Source organism: Pleurodeles waltl, chromosome 11 (assembly GCF_031143425.1).
Source record: "Pleurodeles waltl isolate 20211129_DDA chromosome 11, aPleWal1.hap1.20221129, whole genome shotgun sequence".
NCBI lineage: Eukaryota > Metazoa > Chordata > Amphibia > Caudata > Salamandridae > Pleurodeles > Pleurodeles waltl.
The window spans coordinates 929,698,386-929,718,423 of record NC_090450.1 but is presented as its reverse complement, the minus strand read 5'-3'; the positions used below and the strand labels follow the sequence as shown (position 1 = coordinate 929,718,423).

Here is a 20,038-nt window from a genome sequence, read left to right as displayed (position 1 = left end):
GTACAATTATTCTTTTGATGTGTCTAATTTTTAAATGATTTCTGAAACACTTAAAGAACTTCAGAAATATAATTAGAATGCCAGAAGAAACATATATCTGTTCTGAAGGACAAGAAACTTAACAATGTTGATACCAAAAAGTAACTTGAAAAAAGTTATTTATGAGCACTAGGAATCATGAACTCAAAGAATTTTAAATTGGATGTGGAGGTTTATGTCTTTAAAGAGTATATTACATTAATTCTGGGTCTAACACAATATAATTTGCAATTAGTTAATAGCCATATTTTCCTTTTACTCTCATCATATTCAATACTCACCTAGTCTGAGCCTGCCCAAGGGTGTTAATGACCACAGACTTTCCACCCCCAGTTGGTCCTACCACCATTGTTGTGTGGCGGGTTAGCATGGTTTCATACATTTGAACCACTTTATCCACCTGGGAAAAATACATAACAGTTAAAACCATTACTCAATTTAATGGCATTCAAGTTATTGATATTCGAACTATAAAAGGGTCTGGTTACCCTGCTAGGTAAAACAAAGTTATAAATGTAAAAAAAGCTACTGACCTGTAACTGACGTTCTACATTATTGGTATCTGTCATAAATTAATATGCTTGAATCATCTTCGTTGTGGAGTTGGAAGTCCCTTAAACATACCCCCAGATAGCTTTAACATAGTAACAACAGTACCTCATCCACCTCTTTATAAAACACCCAAACTCAACCAATCAGAGAAAAGCACAGCATTTCCTTCTCCTCACTCAGACTAGCGAGTTCAGATTTCAGAGCACCAGAGTGCAGTTGTCATGTTTTCTTTGTACAAAACGTCTCTCTTTTACATTTTTGGGTTGGGAAAGAGGATATGTCACATGTGAATTTATAAAAAATGCCGATTCTAGAAGAAAATCAGCTACAAGTAAGTAACTTTTTTGTTCTGCAGTACTAAATCGTTCATAGATTCACACGCTTGAATCAGAATAGCAAGGAGTAAAATGTTTATCAGCAATAAAAGTGGTAGCAGGGAAAGAAAGGTGAAACAGTCTTATCTTACTTGATTAGGTGCCACAAGACTGCTTGACCTTCTGCTGCATCTTTCAGTGATGCGGAGTCTAGGCAGTAGTGCCTGTTTCTCCATGTCGCTGCTCTGTATATGTCTGCAAAAGATACTGCAGCAAAGGCTGCTGTGGACACAGAGACACTTTGTGTAAAGTGAGGTTTAACAGTTCTTGTAATGGATAATGAGCTTCTTCATGGCAGATAACGTTTGATGACGACAGCGAGCTATGCCATACTTTGGTAAAGGTTGTCCTTTATGAGGGTGACCAAATGCTATGAGTAACTGATCTGATTTTCTGATTCGCTTGGTTTTCTCAATGTAAAGTTTTAGAAATCTTCCAATATCTAAAGAGCGGAGGTGCTCTTTCAGTTACAGTATCTGGATTTGAGAAAAAAAGTCTTGAGAATTACTGGCTCATTCAAATGACTTTTGGGACGACACAAGGATTAGTTCGTAAGATGACTTAATCCTCTCCAAACTGAATAAAAGGCTCTTTTATTGTAAAGGCGTGGCTGTCCCTTATCCTTCTGGCTGATGTGAAAGCTAACAAAAGCGATACTTTCCATTAGAAATATTTTACTTCTGCTTTGTGAATAGGTTCAAATGGTTTCTTCTTTAGTTGAGCCATCACTGTATTAAGCATCCACAAAGAAGGAGGATGTTTTATTGTAGGAAATGTCCTGAAGAGACCTTTGAGAATCTCCTTTGAAAGTCTGTTACACCATAGAGACGATTATGTCCATGTTCTTTTAAAACGAGAAATAGCAGCCAGCTAGATGCTAACTGAAGCATGTCTGAGTCATAAATTTGACAGATGTAGAAGATATGGTAGTATTTGTTGAGGGGATGCAGATATTGGATTTTGCCTTTCTGGTGTACAACAGTTACAAAAAAAAATCCATTTTACAGAGTATGTTTTGTTTTAGGATCCTGCTCTGAAGAAGTTACAAGTTACATTATCTGGAAGAGACTATGGGCCAGATTTAAATCTTGACAGAGGGGTTACTCCGTCTCAATGGTCTCATCCGCCGAAATCTAAATGCCATTGTTTTCTATGGTATTTAGATTTTGGCGGATGGGATATCCATCATTGCTGCAATGGAGTAACCCCTCCGCCGAGATCTAAATCAGAACCTATATTTAACTGCAGATTACTTACCTTTGGATTTCCCCATGCGTCAGACTGGATCTGGAAACTTTTGGTTAAGCAGTACACCTGCGCGTGCCATCGGGTGGCTCTGTTCTGATTCGCCTGCCGTCGTCGGAACCGGATGTGACATCATGGTCACCTACATAGGTGCCACCTAGGCACGCAGACATCAGTTAGTTTGTTCACAACTTTACTACTCTGTGTAAGGATTTTGTAGCTAGATATTGTCTCTACCAGATAATGCGTTACCTAAGGTAAGTAACTGACAGAGAATTCGAGTTGCAGATTCCTTACCTTTGAACAGATACCCAAGCCATACCGTCCTGGCGGTGGGTTGCGGACACATTTTCTACACTAGGAAGTCCTGCGGGACTGAACAGGCGAAATGCCCATCTCTGCAGACCTGGCTGCTTAGGCAGTAGTGTTCCGCAAATGTGTGCACTGATGCCCACTGTAGGAAAGTGCTTCTTTTGACATTTTAACCACAGTTTGTGCCTGGTTTCTAGTGAGATTTTAACTGTTAGTGTACTGGATCCCTGGTAACCAGGTCCCAAGTGTCAGATATATTTCCCCAAAACTGTACTGTTGTTTTGCACAATTGGCAAACTGTTTAGCTACCACTGTTAAGTCCCTAGTAAATAGTACCCCTGGTACCTAGGGTCTGGGGTACTAAGGAAAGTCTCTTAGGGCTGCAGCACCAATTGTGCCACCCTCAGGGACCCCTCACTAAACTCACACAAGTGCTCTCATTGAAGACTGAGAGTTTTGGTGCAGGCTAGATTTAAAGCACGACCTGTCACACACCCCTGTGTGCCTGGTCCCTTAACACTGCATGTGTCAGGAGTAAGCCACCCTTAAGGCAGGGTGCATCCATGCACATGTGAGGGCATATATACATGAGCAGATATGTCCCTGCTATATCTCTGTTGATTCTGAGACATTGTGTAGGGAAATGGCTCCCTGTTGCAGTTACCCCCCACGTTTTGCCTGATATTGATGCTGACTTGACTGAGAAATGTGCTGGGACTCTGCTAACCAGGCCCCAGCACCGGTGTTCTTTCACTTAAAAATGTACCATTGTTCCACAATTGGCACATCCCTGGCACACAGATAAGTCCCTTGTAAAAGGTACCAGGGTACCAAGGGCCCTGTGACCAAGGAAGGTCCCTAAGGGCTGCAGCATATGTTATGCCACCCTTAGGGACCCTTCACCTAACACATGCACATTGCCATTGCAGATTGTGTGTGTTGGTGGGAAGAAAAAGGCAAAGTCGTCATGGCATCCCCCTCAGGGTGCCATTCACACAAAATACTGCCTGTGGCATAGGTAAGTCACCCCTCTAGCAGGCTGTACAGCCCTAAGGCAGGGTGCACTATACCACAGGTGAGTGCATAGCTGCATGAGCAATATGCCCCTACAGTGTCTAAGTCCATTCTTAGACATTGTAAGTACAGTGTGGCCATATTAAGTATATGGTCTGGGAGTATGTCAAAAACAAACTCCACAGCTCTATAATGGCTACACTGAATACTGGGAAGTTTGGTATCAAACTTCCCAGAATAATAAACCCCTAAGGTGTCCTGAGCTGAGGTGATTCTGACTTTTAGAAATCCTCCATCTTGCAGATGGAGGATTCCCCCAATAGGATTAGGGATGTGTCCCCCTCCCCACCGGGAGGAGGCACAAAGAGGGTGTAGCCACCCTAAGGGCTAGCAGCCATTGGCTACTATCCTCCCAGACCTAAACACATCCCTAAATTGAGTATTTAGGGGCTCCCAGAACCGAGGAAGATAGATTCCTGCAACCTGAAGACGAAGAAGGACTGCTGACCTGAAGCCCTGCAGAGAAGACGGAGACACCAACTGCTTTGGCCCCAGCCCTACCGGCCTGGCTCCCCACTTCGAGGAAAACTGCAACAGCGACGTGTCCCCCAGGGTCCAGCGACATCTGAAGCCTCAGAGGACTACCCTGCATCTAAAAGGACCAAGAAGCTCCCGAGGACAGCGGCCCTGCTCACCAAGACTGCAACTTTGCAACAAAGAAGCAACTTTTAAAGACCACACGTTTCCCGCCAGAAGCATGAGACTTTCCACTCCGCACCCGACGCCCCCGGCTCGACCTGTGGAAAACTAACTCTACAGGGAGGACTCCCCGGCAACTGCGAGCCCGTGAGTAGCCAGAGTTGGCCCCCCTGCGACCCCACAGCGACGCCTGCAGACGGAATCCAGAGGCTCCCCCTGACCGCGACTGCCTGCTTCAAAGAACCCGACGCCTGGGAAACACACTGCACCCACAGCCCCCAGAACCTGAAGGATCCGAACTCCAGTGCAGGAGCGACCCCCAGGCGGCCCTCTTCCTAACCCAGGTGGTGGCCAGCGTGTAGTGACGTAGAGTGGAATACTGTAGAGTGGCGTGATGTACAGTAGAGTGGTGTACAGTGGAATACCGTACAGTGGAGTGACATGCAGTGTAGTGGCATACAGTGGAGTGCCATAGAGTGGAGTGGCATATAATTGAGTGGCATAGAACGCAGTGGTGTAGAGTGGAATAGACTAGAGTGACATACAGTGGAGAGGCATGGAGTGGAATAGCGTGGAGTGAAGTGGCATAGAATTGAGTGGCATACAAGGGAGTGGTGTAGAGTAGAGTTCAGTGGGATGGGGTAGAGTGGAATACTAAAGACTTGAGTAGCACAGAGTTGACTAGCATACAGTGGAATAACGCATAGTGGATTTGCATACAGTGGAGTGGCAGAAAGTGCTGTGGGTGTACCGGTGAGTGACGTACAGTGGAGTGCCAATGAGTGGAGTGGAACAGAGTGGAGTGGCATAGAGTGGAAATGGCATATAGTGGAGTTGCATAAAGTGGAATAGCGTAAAGTGGCATAGAGTAGCATAGACTGAAGTGGCATACAGTGGAATAGCGTAAATGAAATGGCATAGAGCACTGTGGTGTAGAGTGCAATAGCGTGGACTGGAGTGACACAGAGTGGAGTGGCAGAGTGAAGTGGCACAAAGTGGAGTGGTACAGAGTGGAACGGCATACAATGGAGTTGTGAAGAGTGAAATACATAGGCTGCAGTCGTATGCAGTGGAGTGGTGTACAGTGGAATAGCATAGTGGGGTGACAGAATGGAGGTGCGTACAGTGCAAAAGCATAGAGTGCAGTGGTGTACAGTGGAGTGCCATTGAGTGGAGTTGTATAGAGTGGAGTCGATTAGAGTGGGATAACATACAGTGGAGAGGTGTACACTGGAGCGGCATAGAGTCCAGTGGCTTGCAGTGGAATAGCATAAAGTGCATGCCGTGGAATGATGTACACTGGAGTGGCATACAGTGGATAACAAAGTGGAGTGGTGTAGACTGGAGAGGCATACAGTGGAATAGCATAGAAAGGTGTGGCGTAGAGTGGAGTTGCATGTAATGGAATAGCGTGGAGAGAAGTGGAGTGGGATAGACAGGAGTGGTGTACAGTGGAATAGCATACAATTGAATGGCAAAGGGTGCAGTGGTGTAGAGTGAAACATCACAGACTGGAGTGATGTAGAGTGGAGTGGCATACACTTGAGTTGGATAGAGTGGAATGGCATAGAATGGAGTGGCATAGAGTCGTAGAGCTGCATAAAGTGGGATAGTATAGAGCGGTGTGGGGTAGACTGGAGTTGCATACAGTGGAATAGCGCACAATAGAATGGTGTATATTGGCATGGCATAGAAGGGAGTGGTGAAGAGTAAAACAGCATAGAGTAGAAGGATGTAAAGAGGAGTGGCATGCAGTAGAATAGCAGAGAGTGGTGTGCAGCAGAATGGAGTGCCGTAGAGCAGAGTGACGTAGAAAAGAGTGATAGAGTGGAGTGGCATAAAGTGGAGTGGCGTACAGTGAAGTAGTGTAGAGTAGATTGGCATAGACTGGATTGGCATAGACCGGAATAGCATACAGTTGAGAGGCGTACACTGAAGTGGCAGAGAGTGGAGTAGCAATCAATGGAATAGCGTAGACCTGAGTGGCATACAGTGGAGTTGCAGTGCGTAGAGTGGATTGGCATACAGTGGAGTATAATGAAGTGGCGTAGAATGGTGCAGAGTGCAGTACCATAAAGCAGAGTGGTGTACTGTAGGATAGCATACGGTGGAGTGGTGTAAAGTAGCATATGGTGGATTGGCGTAGAGTGAAGTGGTATACAGTGGAACAGAGTACAGGGGAGTAGCATACACTGGAGTGGATTGGAGTGCCGTAGAGTGGATCGCTTTAGAGTGGAATATCATACAGTAGAGTAGTGTGGCCTAGACTGCAGTGCCTTAGAGTTGAGTAGCGAGTCATACAATAGAGTGGCGTGCCGTGGAGTGGAACACTGTACAGTGGAGTGGTGTAGTGTGGAGTGGAATAGTAGAACAATGTACAGTGGAGTGGAATGTCTCAGAGTAGAGAGGAGTCACATAGACTGCAGTACCGTAGAGCTGAGTAGCGTGTTGTACAGTAGAGTGTAGTGCCATACAGTAGAACACTGTGGAGTGGTGTGATGTAGAACTGAGTGGCATACAGTGGAACAGCGGACGGTGGAGTGGCATAGAGTGAAGTGGCATAGAGTATAGTAGGGTAGAATAGAATAGCATAGTACAGTGGTGTAGAGTGGAATAGCAAAGACTGGAGTGCCATAGAGTGAAGTGGCATACAGTGGAATGGAGTGGCGTAGAGTTGAGTGGTGTAGAGGGGAGTGGCATACAGTATAGTGGTGAACATAGAACAGCGTTCAGTGGGGTAGCACAGAGTGGAATAGTGTAGACTGGAGTGGCGCACAGTGGAGTGGAATACAGTGGAAAGAGTACAGTGGAGTGACATACAATGGCATAGGATACAGTAGAGTGGCATACAGTGGACTAGTGTACAGTGGAGTGGCATCAAGTGGCATAATGTAGAGTGGAATAGCGTAGAGTGCAGAGGTGTACAGTGGAGTGGCGTAAAGTAGAGTGCCACAGAGTGGAGCAGAGTGAAATGGCATAGAGAGGAGTGATGTAGAGTTGAGTAGCATACAGTGGAATATTATAGAGGGAAGTAGCATATTGTGCATTAGCGTGGAGTGGTATAGAATTGAAACAATGAAATAGCATACAATGGAGTGGTGTTGAAGGCAGTGGTGTAAAGTGGAATACAGCAGACTGGAGTGACGTAGTGATGTGTGGCACAGAGTGGAGTGGTGCAGAGTGGAGTGGCGTACAGGGGATGGGCAGACGGTGCAGTGGCGTATAGTGGACTAGTATACAGTGGAGTGAAATACAATTAAATAACAGACAGTGGAATGGAATACAGTGGAGTGGCAGAGAGTGGAATAGCATAGAGTAGAGTGGCGTAGAGCAGAACTGCACACAGTGAATAGCAGAGTGGAGTGCCATGTTGTGACATGCACTGGAGTGGCATACTGTGTGTAGGAAGCTGGCTCTGTATACACTATCTCAAAGTGAGAGATACTGTGCACAGGGTCCATGGGTTCCCCTTAGAGGTTGAAAGTGGCAAAATTAGATAATAATAATGCTCTATTTTGTGGCAGTGTGGTCAAGCAGTAGGCTTATCAGAAGGTAGTCTTAAGCATTTGTTGTACACACACAGGCAATAAATGAGGAACACACACTCGAAGACTTAACTCCAGGCCAATAGGTTTTTATATATAAAAATATTATTTTCTTCATTTATTTTAGAACCACAAGATTCAGAATTTAGGTAAGCACATAAATTGTAAGGTACTTCACACAGGTAAGTATGGAACTTAGATTTAAAACAGTAGTATACACGGTTTTGGCAAAAATGGAAATAAGCTATTTTAAAAGTGGACAAAGTGCAAAAATCAACAGTTCCTGGGAGTGGTAATTATTGGTTAGTTTCTCAAGTAAGTAAAGCACTTACAAGTTCAGTCTCCTGGGCATAGGCAGCCCACCGTAACCCCAAACCCTCAGCACCAGCAACACAGGGTTGGTCAGGTGCAGAGGTCAAAGGAGGGCCCAAATAACATAGGCGCCTATGGAGAACGGGGGTGCTCCGGTTCCAGTCTGCTAGCAGGTAAGTACCTGCATCCTCAGGGAGTAGACCAGGGGGATTTTGTAGAGCACTGGGACACAGACACACAGGCACACAAAATACACCCTCAGTGGCACAGGGGCGGCCGGGTGCAGTGTGCAAAGTAGGTGTCCGGTTTGTCACTGAAAGTAATGGAGAGACCCGGGAGTCACTCTGGCGATGCCGGAAGGGCACGGGGGGTTATCGGGCCAGCCACCGACTGGCTAGGATGAGAGCCGCCTGCTGGTCATTCCTGCACCAGTAGGTGGTTCCTATCGCTCCTGGGGCTGCGAGTGCTGTGCTTGGTCCAGGCGTTGGGTTCCTTTGTTACCAGGCAGTCACGGTCAGGGGGAGCCTCTGGATCCTCTCTGCAAGTGTCGCTGTGGGGGTGCAGGTAGGTCAACTCAGGGTGTCTACGTCGTTGGAGTCACCTGGGAGTCCTCTCTGCGGTGATGGTTCTCCTGAACTCCAGCCGGAGGGGTCAGGTGCAGAGTGTGAAGACTCACGCTTCGGGAGTGAGGCGGGAGTCTCTTTAAAGTTGGTTTCTTGTTGCTGTTTTTGTCTGCAGGAGGTTCTTGGTCCTTTAGGTGCAGGTCAGTCCTCTGAGTCCTCAGAGGTCGCTGGTCCCACTGGATGTGTCGCTGTGCAGGTTCCTTGAGTCTGGAGACAGGCCGGTAGGGCTGGGGTCTAGTCAGTTGTTGTCTCCGCCGTCTCAGGTCAGCAGTCCTTCTTTCTTCAGGTTGCAGGAATCTGATTTCCTGGGTTCAGGGTCACCCCTAAATACTCAATTTAGGGGTGTGTTTAGGTCTGGGGGGCAGTAGCCAATGGCTACAGTCCCTCCCTGAGGGTGGCTACACCCTTTTTGTGCCTCCTCCCTGTGGGGAGGGGGGCACATCCCTAATCCTATTGGGCGGAATCCTCCAAAACAAGATGGAGGATTTCCTAAGGCAGGGGTCGGTCACCTTAGCTCAGGACACCTTAGGGGCTGTCCTGGCTGGACAGTGACTCCTCCTTGTTTTTCTCATGATCTCCTCTGGACTTGCTGCCAAAAGTGGGGGCTGTGTCCCGAGGGGCGGTCATCTCCACTAGCTGGAGTGCCTTGGGGCGCTTTAACACCAAGGTTGACCCACTGAGGCCCATGCCAGGTGGTACAGTTCCTGCAGGGGGAGGTGAGAAGCACCTCCACCCAGTGCAGGCTTTGTATAACGTCTAAGTCTATTCTTAGACATTGTAAGTACAGTGTGGCCATATTAAGTATATGGTCCGGGAGTTTGTCAAAACGAACTCCACAGTTCCATAATGGCTACACTGAATACTGGGAAGTTTGGTATTAAACGTCTCAGAATAATAAACCCACACTGATGCCAGTGCTGAATGTATTAAAAAAATGCACACACAAAGCATCTTAGAGATGCCCCCTGTATTTTAACCAATCCTTCAGTGCAGGACTGAATGGTCTGTGCCAGCCTGCCACTGAGACGAGTTTCTGACCCCATGGGGTGAGAGTCTTTGTGCTCTCTGGGGCCAGAAACAAAGCCTGCACTGGGTAGAGGTGCTTCACACCTCCCCTCTGCAGGAACTGTAACACCTAGCAATGAGCCTGAAAGGCTCAGGCTTCATGCTACAATGCCCCAGGGCACTCCAGCTAGTGGAGATGCCCGCCCCACCGACACAACCCCCAGTTTTAGCGTGAAGTCCGGAGGAGATAATGAGAAAAACAAGGAGGAGTTACCCTCCAGCCAGGGCAGCCCCTAAGGTGTCCTGAGCTGAGGTGACCCCCCGCCTTAGAAGATCCTCCATATTGCTTTGGAGGATTTCCCCCAATAGGATTAGGGATGTGCCCCTCTCCGCACAGGGAGGAGGCACAAGGAGGGTGTAGCCACCCTCAAGGACAGTAGCCATTGGCTACTCCCCCCAGACCTAAACACACCCCTAAATTGAGTATTTAGGGGCAACCCTGAACCCAGGAAATCAGATTCCTGCAACCTACAACAAGAAGGACTGCTGACCTGAAAGCCCTGCAGAGACGACAGAGACAAAAACTGACTTGGCCCCAGCCCTACCGGCCTGTCTCTAGACTCAAAGAACCTGCACAGTGACAGATCCAGCAGGATCAGCGACTTCTGAGGAATGACCTGCACCTAAAGGACCAAGAACCTCCCGAGGACAGTCGCTCCGTCCAAAAACAGCAACAAGAAACTAACTTTAAAGAGACTCCTGCCTCACTCCGGAAGCGGAAGCGTTCACACTCTGCATCCGATGCCCCCGCCATGATGTTCAGGAGAACCAACTCTGCAGAGAGGATTCCCAGGTGACTCCAATGACGTGGACACCCTGTGTTGACCTCCCTGCACCCCCACAGCGACGCCTGCAGAGAGGATCCAGAGGCTCCCCCCTGACCGCAACTGCCTGGTAACAAAGGAACCTGATGCCTGGACCAAGCACTGCACCCGCAGCCCCCAGGACCGAGAGGAACCACTTACCACTGCAGGAGTGACCAGCAGGTGACTGGCCAGAGAAGCCCCCATGTGCCCAGCCTGCATCACCAGAGTGTCCCCCAGGTCCCTCCATTGACTTCAATACAAAACCCGACACCTACTTTGCACACTGCACCCAGCCGCTCCTGTGCCGCTGAGGGTGTGTTTTGTGTGCTTGTGTCCCCCCCTACCCCCAGTGCTCTACAAAACCCCCCTGGTCTGCTCCCCAAGGACGCAAGTACTTACCTGCTAGCAGACTGGAACTAGAGCACCCCTGTTCTCCATAGGCGCCTATGTTATTTGGGCACTCCATTGACCTCTGCACCTGACCGGCCCAGTGTTACTCGTGCTGGGTGTTTGGGGTTAACTTGAACCCCCAACGGTGGGCTGCCTATGCCCAGGAGAATGAACTTGTAAGTGCTTTACTTACCTGAGAAACTAACCAATACTAACCTCCCCCAGGAACTGTTGATTTTTGCAGTGTCCACTTTTAAAATAGCTTATTGTCATTTTTGCCAAAACTGTGTACATTACTGTTTTAATTCAAGGTTCCATACTTACCTGTGTGATGTAGATTACAATGTATGTACTTAACAAAATTCTGAAACCTGTGGTTCTAAACTAAATGAAAAAAAAAAAAAAATCTATATAAAAACCTATTGGCCTGGAGTTAAGTCATTGAGTGTGTGTTCTCATTTATTCCCTGTGTATGTACAACAAATGCTTAACACTACTCTATGACATGCCTACTGCTTGACCATATTACCACAAATAGAGCATTAGTATTATCTAATTTTGCCACTATCAACCTCTAAGGGGAATACTTGGACTCTGTGCACACTATCTCTCACTTTGAGATAGTATATACAGAGCCAACGTCCTACAATATGTATATGTGACAAAATTCAGGACTTATTTGTCCGATGCTATTTTCTGCCATACATGACAACATTTTTGGAACGTTTTTTCCCACTGGATCAGCAGCAGAACGTTGTCACTGTAGGTAAGCTAGCCTACGTGTTACAGAGAGGGTTGCTAAGACAGATACTTATCAATGGATAATTGTCTTTTATGGGTCCCTCTAAAGATTGTTTCATTTGAAATTGTAATGCCCCAAAAGATCATTCAGTGTCAAGAGTCACCGTTAACTGCTTCCAAGTAGTCGTCAACATGCATACAAAGCGTCGGCATGGTACTATAAAATATATTAGATATATTTGTACCTCAAATTTTTAAATGTTTTGGCCTTGATCCGTAATATTCAAGGACCACTGACTCTGCCAGTTGTGGGAATACTATTGAAGCTTTATCTATAGCACAGTCTATGCTGACATCTCACTCCACTACAGCTGCATTTTTTTTCTCATCTTCCGGCAAACATTTTATTAATGTGGCCATGTTTGACCACATCTGGTGGCTCTACCTGTCCCGTATTACCAGTAAATGGCAGCCCGTACAGTAGTCTGGACCTAGATGAAAACGTGTCCTTGCTGGTTAGGCGGAGTTATGAATGATAGGGTTTTTCGTGATTGTAATACCTCCTGGATATATGAGCAAGTGGAATATGTTTTACAGCTTTCCTATTTAAATTCATAAAGAAAAAACAAACTAATTTCTTGTTTGCTATAGGAAACTGGAAGTGTTTGGTCGCTCGCTCCGAACGGTATGGAAACCCCCCCCCCCAAGATAAATCTGGTGGGGAAATCCACCAGTTGTGGTTGTAATATGCTCTGAAGCTCTAGTATAAGATACAAGGACCTGACCCATGCTCTGCAGTTGGAGGCAGAGTGGTGTAATAGCTCCATATATTGCCCCTCAATATATTGACTGTTGAAGACATGCTCATATTGGTTCCTCAGTGCTTGACACTACATTATTCTGGATTATGTGTGTTTTGCTCTTGTAAACAATTATGTGTTTTTGTCTTAATTTGTATTGTGATCAAGTTAGATGAGGCGTATTTAAACGACTAGGCTCATTTAGACAATGTTTGTTGTTGACGAGGCATTCGCCCCAGACGAGGCCTTCATAGAGGATGCAGTCATAGACAAGGCCGTCGTCGACAAAGCATACAGAGACAAGACCATCGTAGATGTGGTTCAGTAGACTAGGTCATTGTAGACAAGACTGTGGTAGTGGACAACCATCAGAAGAGGCTGCTGCACATGAACATCGTAGATGAGACTGTCACAGATGACCATCATAGAAGAGGCCGTCGTATATGACCGTCGTAGACGATCATCGTAGATGAGGCTGTTGTAGACCATCGTAGTTGAGGTTGTCATAGACTAGCATCATAGATGAGGTCGCCGTTTGCGACCATCGTAGATGATACTGCCATCATATATGAGGCTGCCGTAGAAGGCCATAATAGATGAGGATGTCATGGAGAACCATCATAGATGAGGATGTCATAGACAACCATCATAGATGAGGCTGTCATGGATGACTGTCGTAGATTAGCATCATAGATGAGGCCATCGTAGATGAGCATCGTAGATGAAGTTGTTGTAGACGACCATCGTACATGAGGCCGTTTTAGGCGACTATCATACATGAGGCCGTCGTAAGCGACCTTCGTAGATGAGGCCTTCGTCGACGATCACCGTAGATGACCGTTGTTGACGACCACCGTAGGTGACTGTCGTCGTCGACCACCATAGACTACCATCGTAGACGACCACCGTAGACGACTACCGCAGACTACCGTTGTGACCACAGTAGACTACCGTCGTCGACAACCACTGTAGATGACCGTCATAGATGACCACCGTAGAAGACCGTCGTAGACGATCACTGCAGATGACCGCCGTAGACGACCACTGTAGATGACTGTCGTAGACGACCACTGTAGATAGCTGTCGTAGATGACCGTCATAGATGAGGCCATAGTAGATGACCATCGTAGATGAGGCCCTTCACAGATGAGGCAATCATAGACCACTGTAGATGACTGTTGTAGACGATCACTGTAGATGACCATCGTAGACGACCGTCATAGATGAGGCCGTCAGATATGAGCATCGTAGATGAGGCAATCATATACGAGGCCCTTCATAGACAAGGCCCTTCGTAGACGAGGTAATAATAGTCAACATTGTCATCAACAACCTCTAAGTAATTCCTGTGAATGATGATTTTACCGGTGGTAGTCAGAAGCACCATTGTAAGGTTATGAGGGTCTCTCTGATGTATTGTCAGAGTTGAAGAGGGAGTTTAAGGTCTTTTTCCATTTTTTTTCCTTTCTCTCTGTGAGAAGTGCCTTATGAAGACTCATGCTAAGTCTTTTTATAGTCTTTCTGCGTGCCTTCTGGAGAGCCTGACACCGACCTCTCCTGTGTGGTGAAGGAATCCTCACTGTCCTCATTATTGGTGACAGATTCTAGATTTTGTAATCCCAGCCAGTAACAGCCTCATCTCTCAGAACGTGAGAGTTTTTGAGGAAAAGGTTAGACATATTTATATAGTCTTTTACCTTGTTTACTGCTACTCTGATATATTAGTGCCAGGGTTAGAGAAATGAAACAGGAAATATAATCTTGGATTTCCAAAAAGCAGTAAAAGGTGAAGAACTGAGCAGAGCTCAGGAAGACTCCCTTCACACAACGTGCAGAAGAAAATCTGAGGGACTCAGCCTCTGTTGAGAGTGTTCTCGGGAGTGCTGTCACCTGGTTGGTTACAGTTCAAGTTTGGTCCTTATTTTAAAAAAGACATGGATAGGCTATTAAACTGACCTTTTCATTGCCATTATAGCCTATGATAGTAATATATATACTGCTTTATTAAGTTACCTGGGACTCCCATCTTGACGGCGGGGAATGACTCAAGCATGTTAATCTATGAAATATCCAATACTGGAGAATTATACACCAACAATTTAAGCTCAACATAAGCTAAGATCTTTAAATATTTTTGTTCCTACTTTTTGGGAACTTCAATTTTCTTTTCATAGGGCGATTGAAACCAGAAGATATCAATGATAGTCATATGACCATTACAAAGAATATGTCTTTACTTTACATCTAAATGTTTTAAAGCCTGGGAGAAGTCCTGATAATGTTATCAAGAGTCCACATCTATCCTACACTCACTGCATGCCCCTAATGGGCCTTACTATCCCAGCTTCCCATGCAATGGACACTCCCTTTTGCTGCCTTCCCATCGATTCCCCTTTTTTTTTAGTATGTCAACATGGATCTCAACACTTGTGATACTCTTCTTGGATCAAGCGTTAGGGTGGGGGTGTTGGGAATGTTGACATGTCTGACAGACATTTCGGCAAAGGTACCATTGTTGCAGTCAATGTCACTATTAATCCAACATCTACAGTGAATAGTTCAGCTACATAATGACATGAAGCAATCCTGTGATGTGGTGATGATCTGACGCAAATGTCAATAAAATGTGTTTTTTGGTATAAGATACTTAAACTAGTTTCACAAACCCCTTTAAGTCATCACAAAATGTTACTGCAATTTATATAAAATTTTCCTGGAATCACCATCAGGAATTCGGATTTGTAATTGTAATTATAATTGGAATCCAATAGCACATTTCAAGCACTGGAAATACTGTCTATTTAAGAAGTGTTCATAGTCAAAGAAACCTTGGTTAATATCACACCCTCTTACCTGCACTGGTAAGAGAATGTATCCATTATCCTCTAAAGCCCCTTCAACGGCATCATTAAAGTTGGGGTAGCGAACTCGGGGGCAGTCCAGTCCTGGAAATAAATCTGAAATCAAGCCCAGAAACAGAGGGACATCCTCAAATACAAACTTCGGTAGATTCATGTCTCTGAGAGCCCGCATCAGTACCACATCCTAAACAAAAAAAGATGAAAAGTTTCCTTGTGAAAAAAACAACAAACATTCAACACTTTTAGGTACAAAAAAAGATATATATTGACATCTAAATATACCTCTAAAGTAACCAAAACCACAATTAAACTGCCAAATATTTAATTCAGGGCACATACATTTTGCAAGCTAATGGGTGTGAGCTGCTATCTAAAGGTTACCATATTAAGAGAGGGATCATTGGTTTACATTATATAATGAAACCAAAAGTAAACAGACATTAGGACAAGACTGTGGAGAAGACCAAGAGGCAGCTAAGAAATAACAAAACCAGCAGCAAAGGCATTACATCCCTACCAGTGACACGTTACTGGAAATGGGAGACAGTGCTGGCCCTCATAACACCCTTTACTTTGAATAAGGTTAGTCCAGAAGTGGCTAACCAAAATGGTATGTGCAGCAAAGAGAGGTTCAAGAATCTTCATATAAAACCATTAATCATCAAGCTTACTTCTGAACTGCTTTGATTTCCAAGCTTGTGACAAAGAACCTCGCACCAACCAAAAACCACCAGGATCATGTAATGTGACCTATTGCCACCTTTCTCCTACCACAGACATTACACAGTCTCAATATTAACCTCTAAGCTTTCTGAAGGTTTGTTTCCATGTGTTTGTTCAATTATTTTGTTCACTACAAATGATACCATGACTGACCACCATCAGAGAGTGCATTCCACTGTGATGTTTACTGCTTGTTGCTTACAGTGTGTATTGCCTTTGAATATGTTAATGTATATGTCAGTGTCTGTCTTTTTCCTCCATTGTGCATGTATAAATTCTTGGGTCAAGTTTAAAAAAGAGAGATCTCAAGTCGTCTATAGGCAACAACCAGTAACACCCAACAATCAATGTATACCATTCCGATCTTTGTCAATCAGTATTTAGCTTATAGTTACTGAAGAAGTAATCAGAAAAATGAACACTACATTGTGACAGAATAAATAGAAGCCACTGAGGTACCGGTATATCTGACTATAGTTCAGGTTTTACAAGGCCACCACTTCTGTGTACAGCTAAAGCTTACCTAGGGAACCCTTGTGGCAGGTATGCTAGCCTATATTGGTTGAAAAGGGGGTTTCACACTTTCCCTTGCGTCATCTTATTGCCTATTAACAGCAGGACCATAAACTGCCTAATAATCATGAGTTATGTCCCCATTGAAAGGGCTTTTTCTGGAAATCAGACACACTAGCAAACAAGCCCCTCCATTCCTTAGGGTCACTAAAGGTGCAAAAAGCTAAATGTGACAACTGAGCATATAAGAACTCCCCAAGAAAAGGCAGCAAAGCTATCTTGGTGGAATGCAGAGCCCTCAGTTCAACTAACTCCTTACACAAGCTGATCACGAACAAGAGAGATCAACACTGCACAGGTTCTTGGCTGTCTGCCACTAATCCAAAATGTCTAGGTCAGAAAGGGAAGGGTCCACTTTTCTAGTATATAAGACAGGGCAGGTTAGAGGCAGTGCGAGTTGCAGTGGGCCAAGTGACAAGCCTAATATAACCTCCTCTCTTCACTTTCAGGTAAGGGAATATCCTCAGATGTATAACGAGAGCAACAACCAAGGCAGGGGGAGAGAAAAGGGTCCCCATATCTAAAATGTAAGACAGGGCATGGTGGAGATGAGGGGGGAGGGGAGGGATTTACAGTGAACCAGGACGCCAGCCTGATACACCCTCCTCTCTTCCCTTTCAGATCTTTCTGGCAGAACTAAAACAAGGAGAAGACCCTGATGTATCTCCATATCAAGATTATTAACAGACAGTTTAAAAGAGTTTAATGAAGTCTTTATTGTATTTGGGAAGGTAGAAAACCCAGAATGGAAATCCAGTTGCGACATATAAAGTATATTTCCCCACAAAAGTACATCCTGTGGAGCCTGGTCCTGCTGAAACAAGGCTATTGTAAGGGTTACATCTTGTAAACTTGCTGAAGTTATTACTTGAAGAAATCCTCGACCTTTACTAAAACCTTGACGGTTCAATAGGTGTGTGTGTATAGATATATATATTTATATATATATACACACACACACACACACACACACACACACACACACATTCAGTATTCACATTAAATAATTTGGGAGCCACTACGGCGAAAGTCTAAATGAATTCTGAACTTTGTAAGCGTTGCTATGAAAACATAACATTGTGGTTGTAATTATTATGCACATTTAATTAGCCTCCTTATCTTGAGCATTGTTTTCTTTTCTGTACAGCAGTTCTATTATTCTTGTGGATGAGACAGATATGGAGATGTTCTTGTTAAAGTTCTGGTATTCCCCCATTGTCACAGTGAAGGAGACCAGAGATGTTTGATTGTCACAGGGATATAAAAAGGAAGAGGGTTGACAGTATGTGCACAAAGCACTTTAAGTATCCCAAATAATTCTTACTGTAATTGGAGATACAGTTCAAGAACACAAGGTACTAGATTAAAGTCCAAAGAGTTCGAAAGAAATCAACCAGAACTGTTTGAATGGAATGAGAGTGGTACGATTGAGAGGGAAGTTTACACATTTAGGTAGGAAGTGTTGAGGACAGGTGTTGGTGTGGATAGCTGGGTACAGGTAAACATGTTTAGATCCTTTCAGACACAGAGGTGCAAAAGTGACAGCCCTAGGTGGAGGAGCAGATAATTCCAGCGTATGGGTGAGCAGAAGGAAAAACCTGTTTCTAAGGACTTTCGATGTGGGTTCTTTAAAGACTGGGTGGTGTAGCGACTGTGGGTTCTTATTTAGCTGCTCATTGTCTCAAGCTTCTTGGGAAAGTAGGATGGATTAAGTTGTTTCTAAGGGTTTGCATACAATGCATCAATTTCTGCACATGACATGAGCTGGAAAGGCAGCAACTGTACACCAAAGAGACTAGGGGTTAAGTTAGCCATATTTTCTGTGGGTCATGAGGTGGGCAGAAGCAATAAGGATACCTTTTAGGGAGGTGAATGTGTAGTCAGAGTCTCTATTTATTATATTTGTCTGACAAAAGAACCATCCAACCTAGCTAATAAAAGTACCACACATCCTTGAGAAATAGATTCAAAGGTGTTGAATAATTCATGAGTAAACAAAATACAGGGGCTCTCATTCTGCATATCTCAGAGTTATTGCGTACCTCATAAGGGTATGCTTTCCCTCTTTCTGACCTTTATTTCCACTATCAATTTCTAAAGCTATTACCTGACAAACTTTTACTAAGAGAAATCTCAGGTCCTTGTACACATTTTGTGCATCTCTTAACCTGCAACCAGATATATGACGTTTTGTTGATCCCACATTTAAGGGCCACTTGCAATGAGGAACTTGATTTCAGAACTTTCATTTGTTACTACTTCATTAACTTTACACTTTGGACTACGTCAATGGCTGTGGTACTGCCAGACAATAACTGCTTTTAGCTAAAATGTTATAATGTGCCCTAGTACCATTTGATGCAGGCTACATGGAAATTAATACAAGTTCTGAAATAAAATACTATTTTAGTAGACAATTTGAATGTGAAATATGTAAAGCTTTGGAAGAAGTGTTACTTGTTTCAAGATATGTACATGATAAAAGGAATCCAGACTTCATTATAATACTATTTGGGACAACTGAAAAATGTAGCTTCAGAAAGGAATTTAGAAAGTAAGTAATGGAAAAAAATATTCATGTTGTTATGGGTTTAATTGCAAGGCGAGGCAAGGCAACATTCTCAAACAAGTCAAAGGAGAAGTAGAGCAGAAACATGTCCCTTGCTTACAGCCTATAGGGTGTCTGCTCATTTCTTTTTTCACCAAGGAAGTCATAAAGGCCTATGCTTACAAAGTTGATGTGCCAGTGCTTAACAGTGTGGGAGCAAATCACCTCCATGTGAACCATCACAGAACTCAATATACAGCAGAGATGCCAGAAGGGTTCCACTACCTACCTCATGTTTTTCAATTCTGCAAACAAAGCATAATCTGAGCATAGTAAATGAAGTGTGTGACTGAGAGAGGTGCTCATGGGGAAAACGTGTATCAACAGATTTAAGAACACTTTACAGGCTTTATAGTGAAGTGAAAGACTTGGAGATGTGCTTAAATACTTGCTTCAACATGCTTAAGAATGCTTTGTGGGCTTAGGAGTGAAGGGAGAGGCTTGAAGAGGTGCTCAACAGGTTTAAGAATACTTCACAGACTTAGAAATGAAGGGAGAGAGTCAGAGGTGTTCAAGGGAAATCACTTAAATCAACAAGTTTAAGAATACTTTACAGGCTTAGGAGCAAAGCAAAATATTCTGAGATGTGCTTAAGGGGAAACACTTGCATCAATAGGTTTAAGAATTCGTCATAGGCTTAAGAGTGAAAAGAGATATTTGGAGATGTGCTCAAGGGGAAACACTTGAACTAACAGGTTTAAGAATACTTCACAGACTTCAAAGACAGACGTATTTTTTTTAAGCATGCCACAATCT

At 44.5% G+C, this 20,038-nt stretch overlaps 1 protein-coding gene across 1 annotated transcript in view; it reads right to left on the bottom strand.

Annotated features, from left to right (window-relative positions):
• Nucleotides 1–20,038, bottom strand: part of DNAH10 (dynein axonemal heavy chain 10) — a 1,282,131-nt gene that overhangs the window by 570,339 nt on the left and 691,754 nt on the right. The window contains exons 37-38 of the mRNA XM_069215014.1: nt 15,371–15,562; nt 321–439 (exon numbers count right to left, since the gene is read on the bottom strand). Of these exons, the coding sequence (XP_069071115.1) occupies nt 321–439; nt 15,371–15,562 (311 nt within the window). The remainder of the gene's footprint in view (nt 1–320; nt 440–15,370; nt 15,563–20,038) is intronic.